This window comes from Scyliorhinus canicula, chromosome 3, assembly GCF_902713615.1.
Source record: "Scyliorhinus canicula chromosome 3, sScyCan1.1, whole genome shotgun sequence".
In the NCBI taxonomy this organism is placed as follows: domain Eukaryota; kingdom Metazoa; phylum Chordata; class Chondrichthyes; order Carcharhiniformes; family Scyliorhinidae; genus Scyliorhinus; species Scyliorhinus canicula.
The window spans coordinates 170,082,457-170,095,615 of record NC_052148.1 but is presented as its reverse complement, the minus strand read 5'-3'; the positions used below and the strand labels follow the sequence as shown (position 1 = coordinate 170,095,615).

The 13,159-nt window shown below is 44.6% G+C and overlaps 1 protein-coding gene across 5 annotated transcripts in view; it reads left to right on the top strand.

The window, feature by feature from the left end:
- LOC119963117 (AF4/FMR2 family member 1-like) overlaps window positions 1-13,159 on the top strand; it is a 210,477-nt gene that overhangs the window by 37,256 nt on the left and 160,062 nt on the right. The window contains exon 1 of one of the 5 annotated variants that reach the window (XM_038791730.1): window positions 10,658-10,688. The exons of the other annotated variants lie outside the window; for them this stretch is intronic. Coding sequence (XP_038647658.1) covers window positions 10,675-10,688 — 14 coding nt within the window. The 5' untranslated portion in view covers window positions 10,658-10,674. Of the gene's footprint in view, window positions 1-10,657; window positions 10,689-13,159 lie in introns of those variants that run through there. 5 annotated transcript variants of the gene reach the window in all.

Here is a 13,159-nt window from a genome sequence, read left to right as displayed (position 1 = left end):
ATGGCCATCTTGAAATTTGCCTTTGCGTATATGCTGACTGGTCAGTGCTATTCTTCAAGTTCTTGGCCGTGTACTTTGGCTGACTTCAGTTTAAATGTCACGGTGATAAATTTTAAACCTGTCCTGAAATGGCTCTCCTCAGTACAGAGAAGGTTAAGAGGAGATTTGCCAGATTATATATGTCAACACTCTTTTAACTAAGGGGGAGGGAGCGGGGGAGGGGGGGTTGGTGAGGGTCCAGAAAAGGTTCACAAGAATGATCCCTGGAATGAAGGACTTGTCATATGAGGAGTGGTTGAGGAGTCTGGGCCGTACTCCATGAAGTTTAGAAGGATGAGTGGGGATCTTAACGAAACTCGCAGAATACTGAGAGGCCTAGATAGAGTGGTTGTGGAGAAGATGTTTTCACTAGTAGGAGAGACTGGAACCCGAGGGCACAACCTCAGACTGAAGGAATGATCCTTTTAAAACTGAGATGAGGAATTTCTTCAGCTAGAGGATGGTGAATCTGTGAAACTCATTGCCACAGAAGGCTGTGGAGGCCAAATCACAATGTATTTAAGACCGAGGTAGATAGGTTCTTGATTAATAAGGGGATTGTGGTTATGGGGCGAAGGCAAGAGAATGGGGATGAGAAATGTATCAATTATGATCGAATGGTGGAGCAGACTCAATGGGCCGAACGGCCTGATTCTGCCCCTGCATCTGATGGTCTTATGGTCGCTAGACAACATTGATTTAAGATAATTGACAGAAAAACTAGAAAGATTTTTTTTTTTTAAATGTTTCTTTTATGCAGCAAGTTACAATCTGGAACACGACCTGAAAGGTTTGTGGAAGCCAATTTAGGAATAATTTTCAAAGGAAACTTTTGCAGGGCGGCATGGTGGAATAGTGGTTAGCACTGCTGTCTCACAGCTCCAGGGACCCCAGTTTGATTCCAACTTCGGGTGACTGCAAACTCCACACAGATATTCTCCCCGTGTCTCTGGTAGCTCCAGTTGCCTCCCACAGTCCAAAGAAGTGCAGTTAGATGGATTGATCATGCTAAATTGCCCCTTTAGGGTGGGGTTTCAGGAATAGGGCAGGGCATTGGGCCTAGGTAGGGTGGTCTTTCGAAGGGTTGGTGCAGATTCAATGGGCCGAATGGCTCCTGCACTGTAGGAATTCTATGATTCCAAAATTGGGATTAATTAGATTGCACTTTTGAAGAGCTGGTACAGGATAAAGGGCCGAAAGATTGTCTAATTTAGGATTAGGATTCCATGAGGATATTTGCTATCCTGTGTCTTGAGGGGAGTGTAAGAGAGGAAAGAAGACATGAATTCCTACTTTTGAATTTCTGAGTTCCTGTATGGAACGCAGCTTGAACTCGACTTTATAATCTATATTGTGGCTGCTCACGCCACAAAAATTGGAGACAAATGGCTCTTTTTTAAAAAGAAATTGCACGCACATTGCTTCAAGATGAACAGAAAATGTGTTAAAATTGTGAAGCACTTTCCAAAGCCGGCAGAACCGCCTGAGTGTGACAGAAGAAAATGGTGTGATGACAGCAGGGTTAACCAAACGCTTTTACAAGTGGTTTATAGAATCATGCAAAACATTTACTGGGTGCCTTTGTAACAAGGATTGTGTGTTCGTGCGAATATTTCTGAAACTGTCGCAATGGCTGAAAGTGACCCAAAAAAAGTGGATGGATGTGCTAAAGCACTGATTGGGCAGCGGGGAGGGAAGACTGGGTACAGAACTTTAGTCACAGATTGGTTCTGTTGTTGTTTGAATTGATGCCGCATCACACTTTCTCGGTTTTACTGCTTTTATTATACCTTATTTTGTATTTTGCTCTATCCCCTCAAGTCCTGACTCTTGCACTGTTGCCAGCAGCCCTTCACAGCCTCTCCCAGTGAACGATGGCTGGCAGTTTGACTGTAGGTGGGATGATCACAGCTGAGACTTCCCTGCTTTTCTCCCCAACGACAGCGCACATGCAGATTCCAGTACGGGTCACTGGGTAGCAATCAGCAATGGGAATCCGAGTAGATTTGCCTTTGTTTTTTTAATTTTGGTTCTCTCTCTCCACCACAACACTCCCCTTCTCTCCCCCCCCCCCCCCCCCTTCTCTCCCCCCCCCCTCCCCCCCCCCCCCCCCCCCCCCCCCCCCCCAGTCCCAGCTGAAAGGCACTGAGCCAGCTGTCATGTTCTTCTGGAAGGGATCAGCTAATTCAGCAGAAACTGGGAATTGAAGTTCTGATCATTTTTTTGCCCAGTCGGCCATCATGAGAGCTTTGTATTTCTCATGGCTTCAGAGATTTGAAAAATGAGCTGAAGCAGTTAATCTGTTTCTTTAATGAACATTAAGTGTTCATCTGTTTTGAATAGATTTGAAAATCAAATCAGAATATAACTGCTACCCAACGGGTTCCTTTTTCTCAATATCCCTTCTGAAAAGAGTTAAATATAATGTCATTCAGACAGCTAACATATTCCTCAAACAGGCCTGCAGCATTTGATTGCCTCTTTCCCTTCTACTTTTGTCTTGCCACATTTCTCTGAGCAAAATTTTAAACAAACCCAGAATTAGCGGGGTGGGTGGGGGAGTGAGTGGGTGCTCATCCATAATATGTTTTTATACTTGGTTTGAAATAAATCGTCAGTTTTCAGACACGTGCTGATATCATGGGTGCGATAAAATGTTCAGAAAACAGAGTCATGAGTATAGCGGGTTCTTTTTCAGCGCCTGCAGCACAGAACGAACCCACTATCAAACAGGAACCTTGCCTTGGTCGGAAACACTCCGCCGAGGCCGCCACCTGTACAGGAAGAGACAGGGGCACCTATTTTTAAATGCCATCCGATCTCTCGACCCCTCCCCTGTCGGACACCACACCTTGGCCTCCAGCCTCCACCAATGCCCCAACTTACCTATTAGTTGCCCCCCTCGCCCCACCTCCATAAAGGCAGACACCCCGGGCCTGATCCCGGGCACCTGGGCACCGCCTTGGTGGCACTGCCAAGGTGCCAGGATGGCAGTGCCCAGGTGCCTGTGTGGCAGCAGGAGTGCCGGGATACCACCCTGCCAGAGCCCGACCACCCGGGGCCATCCAATGACCTGGGAGACGGCCCCCTCCCCCCCACCCCAAACCTGGGCCTTCTAATGGCCTGGGAGTTTGCACCCCCCACTCCCCAGGTGCCATTACGCCTGGTGTGAACCAGTGCTAAACGATGCCATGGCAAGGTCTTCCAGGCATATGTGTTCATTCCAGGACTTCAGGAGAATCGGGCGCACACATATTTAAATGAGCTTAATAGCTCACTTAAATATGTAAATCTGGATCTCTCCCAGCAAGGGTGACATCTATTTCGTGACGTCTCGCGAGATCTCATTACCCCTCGCGAGGGCAGCACGGTAGCATAGTGGTTACCACAACTGCTTCACAGCTCCAGGGTCCCAGGTTCGATTCTCGGCTTGGGTCACAGTGCGGAGTCTGCACGTTCTCCAGTCTGTGTGGGTTTCCTCCAGGTGCTCCGGTTTCCTCCCACAGTCCAAGGATGTGCAGGTTAGGTGGATTGGCCATGCTAAATTGCCCTTGTGTCCAAAATTGCCCTTGGTGTTAGGGGGGGTTACTGGGTTATGGGGATAGGGTGGAGGTGTGGGCTTCAGTGGAGTGCTCTTTCCAAGAGCCGGTGCAGACTCGATGGGCTGAATGTCCTCCTTCCTCACTTTAAATTCTATTTTTTAATGGCCTGGTCACGGAGTCGCACACGACGAGGCTGTTCTATCGCTCCTTTGTCTTCCTATCCTTAGTTGAGATGTGCACTGCTAGTTGGTAGGGGTACCTTTCCATGCCCATCTCCCTCGACTTGCTTGTTTTTATATATTTAAGATTTACTTCCATCAATAATTTAAGTCTAGGCATCTTCCCACAACTTTATTTTCAATTCTTGCAATAATTATTTACTACCTGTGAAAGAGAATAACTGTTCCTTTTTTTTTGTTGAAGTTTAAAAGCAGCTCTGTGGGGAAGGACAGATTTAGATTAAAACACTGACTTTCACTTGTTCACATTCTTCCAATTAAACCAATAACTGTTAAAGTAGAGGTCTAATAAATTTGAAGCAGTGGAATTGGTGGGGGGGGGGGGGGGGGAGAAGAGTTCATTTTAAATTCTGTACCGCTCTCCCCCCCTTCCCCCCCCCCCACCTGATAGAAATCTAATTATTTTTAATTGCAGCTAAACTGCTTGGTGTGTGCTTTAACAGGATCAACTGAGACAAAGGGTGTACAGTACTTCAGTACGTGCTAATTTTATAGGAGTGGATTTTGCAAGGCGTGTCTTTTGTACAGAGCGATTTGCGAATCCAAAAAGAAGTTGGCTAACAGCTGCCGGTGTGACCTATATAAAGGAATTGTCTGGCCAAACCACATCCATTCACAGTACATTTTAAAGCAGACTTTATTGTGTTCATGAGATAAATGAGAAGTCTCCATTTAATGTATTTTATACAAAAAAATTCATGCTGTCCCCTGTGTACAATCATTAGGGTTTTTTTTAAGATAAAACCTTTTTGAGTAAGAGAACTTGAGATTTTCAAAACTAACCCGGAATTAAACAAATTTGTGCAACAGTCTGTCTTGTTTATGGGCTTCCACCATCCCACGACTCCATCCCGCAGCACTTGTTCGTAATGCTGGCGGCTTGCAATGCGGTTTAACTCTTGCTTTGCTTATTGCAGACCACTGGAGCACATTCAGTAGCCAGAAATAAAAACTGCACTTTTGGCAACTTTCAACTGTTTGGTGTGGAAATAAGGCAGAATCCACAGCCTCAAGATATTACAAAACTGTCTCTGCTTGTGGTCTGGGTCTACTTGCACTGGAAACTTGGATTGACTAAATTCTCAGAATCAAAATTTTTCCATTATGTTAGTCTGGGGTGAACTTTAACCAGGTTCCAGAATTAGAAGGATGGTGTACTAAGTCACTACAAATTAAATTAAATTATTGCATATTTTTGTGGTGGATTCAAGATCGAATCTGCGGGCCTTGGCGGTTCAACCAAAATGTAGAGCTTTATTTAGAAGGTGTTAACACTACAGGCTGCAGTGGTTAGCACTGTTGCCTCACGGTGCCGTGGACCCGGGTTCGATCCCGACTCTGGGTCACTGTCCGTGTGAAGTTTGCACATTCTCTTTTTTTAAAATAAATTTAGAGTACCCAATTATTTTCTTTCCAATTAAGGGGCAATTTAGCATGGCCAATCCACCTACCCTGCACATCTTTGGGCTGTGGGGGTGAAACCCACGCAGACATGGGGAGAATGTGCAAACTCCACACGAACAGTGACCCAGGGCCAGGTCCCCAGTGCCGCAGTCCCACTGCTAACCATTGCGCCACATTCCGCCTGTTTGCACATTCTCCCCGTATCTGCGTGGGTCTCACCGCCACAACCCAAAGATGTACAGGGTAGGTGGATTGGTCACGCTAAATTGCCTCTTAATTGCGGGAAAAGTTTTTTTGAAAAACAGTACAGGCTGCAGTGTTTGCCTGCACGATGGCATAATCTCCGATGACTAAATGGAATTGTTCTCCTAAAGTGCCCTTGTTCAACTACAAGACTGCTTGTGTGGAAGCACTACGGATACACAACATTTCCTTTCCCTTTAAATCAAAGGTCCTTGGCACAATAAACAGTATAACATTAAAAAATCAATTCGCAATATGAACAATCAATCAAAAACAACAGTCAATATATCAGACATCCCGGACTGGGTCTCTGTTCTCGGTGTGATTGTCAGCCAACCTCCGATGTCTTTTTTTTAGTACTTGCTGCAACCTCTGATGTCTTTGGCTCGATCAGAAGTTACCTCAACCGGAGTTGACAAAATGATCTGAAGTTGACTGTGTTTGATTTGCAATTTGAGGTGCTGTTTTCCCCAATTGGTTCAGTTAGTGTCACGTTCTCTGGCAGGTCCAGGTCTTCTCTTGGGACACTGGATTTGGACTCTCTGTTGGTTCTGCCTCCGGCAGTTAGGTTCTTGTTGCCAAAAGTTAATGCTCGTGCCTTCCCCGTATTACATTGTCTTGAGTTTGTATGACGTAGAAGACTGGTCCTATCTGTGTTAAAATAGTGGTAGGAATCTACTTTTCATTTGTGGTGTAATTTATTGCCAGAACTTCTTGATCCTGGTGAAAAACCTGACGTTTCACCTTGTTATCCTGCCATATGACCTGATCTTGTTGCTTTTCTCGACAATTTATTTTCTTTGGGTGGTTTCAGCAAATCGAATGCTGTGCTTAGTTGATGTTTTAACCATGAGCAATGCAGGAGAAACTTGGGTTGCTGAGTACACGCATTCCTGTACATGAGCAGGAATTGACTCAAAAATTAAACAATGAAACCTGTTCTCTGGTCACGTTTAACAAACGTTTCATCATCTGTACAAAACATTCTGCCAGCCCATTTGTAACAGGGTGAGGAGAAGCACACCTGATGTGTTGAATTCTGTTCCCACTCTATTAGTTTATGAACTCTTGAGATATGAACTGCTCTCCATTATTGCTCACCTGTTGTTCAGGGTATCCGAATCTGCTGAGGATTTCACCCAATCTCGCAATTATTTTCTCTGATGGTATTGATGTCATTTTGGCAACTTCAGGCCATTTTGAGTGAGCATCAACAAGAATGAAAACACTTGTCCATCCAATAATCCACCGTAATCAACATGTACCGGTGTGCTAGGCTTCCTCTGGCCATTCCCATGGGTGCGACAGGTTCCGCACTTTTGCACAAGAATACGTTCCTACCTTCTCGATTTCAGCATCTAAACCGAGCTACCAAAAATGGCTTCTGGCTATCTTTGTTCATCCTTTTAAAAAATAAATTTAGAGTACCCAATTCATTTTTTCCAACTAAGGGGCAATTTAGCGTGGCCAATCCACCTACCCTGCACGTCTTTGGGTTGTGGGGGCGAAACCCACACAAACACGGAGAATGTGCAAACTCCACATGGACAGTGACCCAGAGCCGGCATCTAACCTGGGACCTCAGCACCATGAGGCAGCAGGGCTAACCCACTGCGCTGCCCATCTTTTTCATCCTTACGATACCTTGTAATTGGTTTAATACACAATTTTTAATTATGGTGGAATGATCTCCTCAATGGAGGAGACAACCTGCCTAAGTTTTCGGTTGGAAAATGACTTTAACTCAGGGTTTGCTCCAGATGTCTTCCCTCGAAGCACCATGTCCATAACCTCTGACAGAACTGGATCACTTCTGGTATGCTTCCCAGCTCACTGTTGAAGACAATGGCATGTTTCTTAAACACCTGGCTGACGCGCTCAACACGGACTCAACATTAGCTCGTGCCCCTCATCTTAAATGTTAGAACATAGAACATTACAGCGCAGTACAGGCCCTTCAGCCCTCGATGTTGCGCCGACCTGTGAAACCACTCTGAAGCCCATCTACACTATTCCCTTATCATCCATATGTCTATCCAATGACCATTTAAATGCCCTTAGTGTTGGCGAGTCCACTACTGTTGCAGGCAGGGCATTTTACTACTCTCTGAGTAAAGAACCTACCTCTGACATCTGTCCTATATCTATCACCCCTCAATTTAAAGCTATGTCCCTTTGTGCTAGAGATCACCATCTGAGGAAAAAGGCTCTCAATGTCCACCCTATCTAATCCTCTGATCATCACGTATGCCTCAATTAAGTCACCTCTTAACCTTCTTCTCTCTAACGAAAACAGCCTCCAGTCCCTCAGCCTTCCCTCATAAGATCTTCCCTCCATACCAGGCAACATCCTGGTAAATCTCTTCTGCACCTTTTCCAATGCTTCCACATCCTTCCTATAATGCGGCGACCAGAATTGCACACAATACTCCAAATGCGGCCTCACCAGAGTTTTGTACAACTGCAACATGACCTCATGGCTCTGAAACGCAATCCCTCTACCAATAAAAGCTAACACACCGTATGCCTTCTTAACAACCCTCTCAACCTGGGTGGCAACTTTCAGGGATCTATGTACATGGACACCGAGATCTCTCTGCTCATCCACACTACCAAGAATCTTACCATTAGCCCAGTACTCTGTCTTCCTGTTATTCCTCCCAAAATGAATCCCCTCACACTTTTCTGCATTAACCTCCATTTGCCACCTCTCAGCCCAGCTCTGCAGCTTATCTATGTCCCTCTGTAACTTGTAACATCCTTCCGCACTGTCCACAACTCCACCGATTTTAGTGTCATCAGCAACTTCACTCACCCATCCTTCTATGCCCTCCTCCAGGTCATTTATAAAAATGACAAACAGCAATGGCCCCAAAACAGATCCTTGTGGTACACCACTAGTAACTGGATTCCAGTCTGAACCACCACCCTTTGTCTTCTTCCAGCTAGCCAATTTCTGATCCAAACTGCTAAATCACCCTGAATCCCATGTCTCTGTATTTTCTGCAATAGCCTACCAGGGGGAATCTTATCAAACGCTTTACTGAAATCCATATACACCACATCAACTGCTTTACCCTCATCCACCTGTTTGGTAAACTTCTCAAAGAACTCAATAAGGTTTGTGAGGCACGACCTACCCTTCACAAAACCGTGTTGACTATCTCTAATCAAATTATTCCTTTCCAGATGATTATACATCCTATCTCTTATAAACCTGTCCAAGACTTTGCCCACAACAGAAGTAAGGCTCACTGGTCTATAGTTACCGGGGTTGTCTCTACCCCCCCCTTCTTGAGCAAGGGGGGCAACATTTGCTATCCTCCTGTCTTCTGGCACTATTCCTGTAGACAAAGATGACAAAGATCAAAGCGAAAGGCTCAGCAAACTCCTCCCTAGCTTCCCAGAGAATCCTAGGATAAATCCCATCCAGCCCAGGGACTTAACTATTTTCACACTTTCCAGAGTTGCGAACACCACCTCCTTACGAACCTCAAGCCCTTCTAGTCTAGTAGCCTGTATCTCCGTATTCTCCTCGACAACATTGTCTTTTTCCTGTGTGAATACTGCGAAAAATATTCATTTAGCACCTCTCCTATCTCCTCGGACTCCACGCACAACTTCCCACTACTGTTATTGACTGGCCCTACTCTTACCCTAGTCATTCTTTTATTCCTGACATATCTATAGAAAGCTTTAGGGTTATCCTTGATCCTACCTGCCAAAGACTTCTCATGTCCCCTCCTGGCTCCTCTTAGCTCTCTCCTTAGGTCCTTCCTAGCTAACTTGTAACTCTTGAGTGCCCTAACTGAACCTTCACGTCTCATCTTTACATAAGCCTCCTCCTTCCTCTTGACAAGTGTTTCAACTACTTTAGGTAGGGCATTCCAGGTTGTTGATCAGCATTGATGATGGAGCAGGACATGGTTGAGTTGGAGGTGACAGGATTCACACAACATTGGTAGGGCTCCTATCAATATCACTTCCCTACTACTGCTATCAGGCAGAATGATCAGGATAAGGGATGCTGAAGGGTTTTGCTGGGTACAGTACATTGATGGTCAAGGCAAAGTGACTCAATTTTTTGTATTCTTTATTATTGTCACAAGTAGACTTACACTAACACTGCAATGAAGTTACTGTGAAAAGCAACTAGTCGCCAGTCTGGCGCCTGTTTGGGTACACAGAGGAAGAATTCAATGTCCAATTAACCTAACATCATGGCTTTCGGGACTTGTGGAATGAAACCGGAGCAGCCGGAGGAAACCCACGCATCACGGGGAGAACATGCAGATTCCGCACAGACAGTGACCCAAGCCGGGAATCGAACCTGGGACTCTGGCGCTGTGAAGCAACAGTGCCAACCACTGGGCTACCGTGCCACCCACACTAACTGCTATTGCATTGTTTGAAAGTGGGCAGGCAAAGGCTTGGCGAGTCCAAGTTTAAAAGCACAGGTGTAAGCATCTTTCTAATCATAGATTTCTGAAGGGTGCCATTCGGCGAATCGTGCCTGTCGACAGTTTCGGAATCAAACCACCTGTTAAAAACATGGGCTAAGATCTGCCTAAATGTGTTTCGTTTTCCCCCGTCCCCTCAATCAAAAACTGGCTTGGAAGGCAAATTCTCCTGCAGCATTGCAAATGTCAAAATGTTATTGAAAGAAGCTGTTGACACATTTGCTACATGTTCAGTCATAGCAAGTAGTAATGTGTTTGTGGTATTTTTACAGTTTAAACCTTGAAATTCCAGTGTAGACTTGCACCACAATTCTGCACTGATTTGTCATTGCAGTTTGATTGGCTCTAGCTAAATCCAGTTAAAGTTACTGTATTTTGTTTTGTTCGTGGAATGTGGGTGTCACTGTCAGGCCAGCATTTATTACCCATCTCTAGTTGCCCTTGAGAGGGTTGTGGTGAGCTGCCTTCTTGAACCACTGCAGTCCCTGTGGTGTAGGTGCACCCACAGTGCTGTTAGGGAGGGAGTTCCAGGATTTTGACCCAGTGAAGAAATGGCATTATATTTCCAAGATTTTGGCTTCGCATCCGTTTTCTGTGATGTTTCCTTGGACATTTTTCTGATGTTAGTTATTAAGTAAGTGGTTCTTATTTCTGTTTTCTTTCTGATTCTTCCTCTAACTCCAACATCAACAATACTTCCCAAGTGATAGCAATATTTTTTGTGATGTTTCCTTGGACATTTTTCTGATGTTAGTTATTAAGTAAGTGGTTCTTATTTCTGTTTTCTTTCTGATTCTTCCTCTAACTCCAACATCAACAATACTTCCCAAGTGATAGCAATATAATAATAATCATAATCTTTATTAGTGTCACAAGTAGGCTTACATTAACACTGCAATGAAGTTACTATGAATCCCCAAGTCTCCACAATCCGTCGCCTGTTCGGGTACACGGAGGGAGAATTCAGAATGTCCACTTCACCTAACAAGTACATCTTTCGGGACTTGTGGGAGGAAACCGGAGAGGGAAACCCACGCAGATCATGGGGAGAACGTGCAGACTCTGCACAGGCAGTGACCCAAGCCGGGAATCGAACTCGGGTCGCTGGTGCTGTGAAGCAACAGTGCTAACCTCTGTGCTACTGTGCTATTAATATATACAAACCCTCAATGATGGTTGCTATGTAGCGACCATTTCTGGAAATGTGCATTTATGAATGTCATATGTAGATAGGGATCAGACTGTGTGATGTTGATGTGTGATTCTCAACAAGGACAAAGGCCTGTTGAATGAGGCATATGTGATCCGCAGTTGGCGTGGTGCTGCTGTTGAGGTGTCTATGATTTGGAGAAGGAGGAAATTGTCTAGAGCTGGGGGAATAATGTACAAATCATTATTGAATCTCCTCTGTGGTGAGAATGTGGAGTGTTTTGAATCTTTAGCACCGATTGTTCTATAATGAGAATAGTACTTTCTACTAGTGCCAGATGGTTGGAAAAGGATTGAGGAGATTTTTTTTAAAATCCTACTTTGTAAATAGGAACCTCGTACCTGTTTAACTAATATTCTGAGTCCTAAGAAGCTCTAGTTTTTAAAAAAAATATTTGCTGATAGAGGGTTTGATAATACTGGATAGCACTGCTGCCTCAAGGCGCCGAGGACCCAGGTTCGATCCCGGCCCCGGGCCACAGTTCGTGTGTAGTTTGCACAGTCTCCCTGTGTTTGTGTGGGTCCCTCACAAGCCAAAAAGATGTGCAGGGTAGGTGAATTGGCCATGCTAAATTGTCCCTTAATTGGAGAAAATAAAGAATTGGGTACTATAAATTTATTTTTAAAAATATCTGAAAAATCTGTACACTTCCACGTGTTCTGAAGTGGAACATGTGCAGAACCCATTTTCTATGTTATATCTCTCAAGTTGAAGTTCCAGAGTTGATAAATTACATTACTGCATTTTGCTCATTTCTGTGGAATTACTTGTGTTCTCTAACTGTGAATCATTATAGATCAAATTTTGCTTTATGCCACCCCCCCTCCTTGTTGGTGATCCCCAAATGTGTTAATTTAGCTGGGGTTACAATTGCACAGGTGCCACCAAGTATCCGCAGCAGTAGCTCACCCGAGCAGGCGTTTTCCATGCCAGTCCAATCAGTGAGATTACGGTATGCTGACTGACTATTTTGGCTATTGCTGCTGAGTTTGATCCTGATCTCGGCTGCTGGGCACACGTGGAAGCCATTTGCAGTTGGTATCCCTCCAGAACTGTTCAACATGGGAGCACTGATTAAATAACCCCTTTTCTTTCACCATCTCCCCCGGCCAAGTCCAGAGCCCTTTTATGCCTGAACACTGGGTTTAGACAACTCAGTACAGCATAGTTTTTAGCTCAGCTGCTCGCTCTCTTGGCTCAGATCTGAAGATTGCGGATTCAAGCACCACTCTAGGACATTATCTAGGCACCACTAGTGCATTACAGAGGTAGTGCTGTACTGTATCGTTCTATGTGCTTCCTTTTGGACAAGACCTAAACCAAGTCTATCTATTTATCTGGATGTAAAAGATCCTTTGGTATTTCTTGACCAAAGAAAGGAATTCATTCAGTGAAAGGTCTCCTTGGGAGTTTGAAATTGCGACTCTCTCATCCGTATTTTTGTTTAATTTGTTCATGGGACGTTGCAGGATGTGCCAGCACTTATTGCCCATCCCTAATTGCTGTTGAGGGGCAGTTAAGAGTCAGCCACATTGCTGTGGATCTGTAGTCACATGTAGGCCAGACCAGGTAAGGACAGCATATTTCCTTTGCAAACCCACATTAGTGCACCAGATATCTTTTTCCCAACAATCGACATGGTTTCATGGTCATCATTAGACTTTTTGTCTAGTTCCAGATTTTTACTGAATTCAAATTTCACCATCTGCGGTGGTGATGTTTGGACCTGGGTCGCCAGAGCATTACTCTGGGTTTACTAGTCCAGTGACAATACCACTACGCCATTGCCTCCCCATGTGACTCGGCACCAACCAACACAAGTTCATTTATCCATTTTTAAAAAACATGGGCATTTTTTTTTTCAGAAGCAATTCCTTGCCCAGTATTAAGCTGAAAACCACTGCAATAAAAACAATTTTGATATGACTCTTGGAATTCTGCTTGGGTTCCTCCCACCCCACGCCACCGCCACCATGTTAATGAGGTTTATTTATAGGTTGTTGCTGCTAAATTAAACACTGT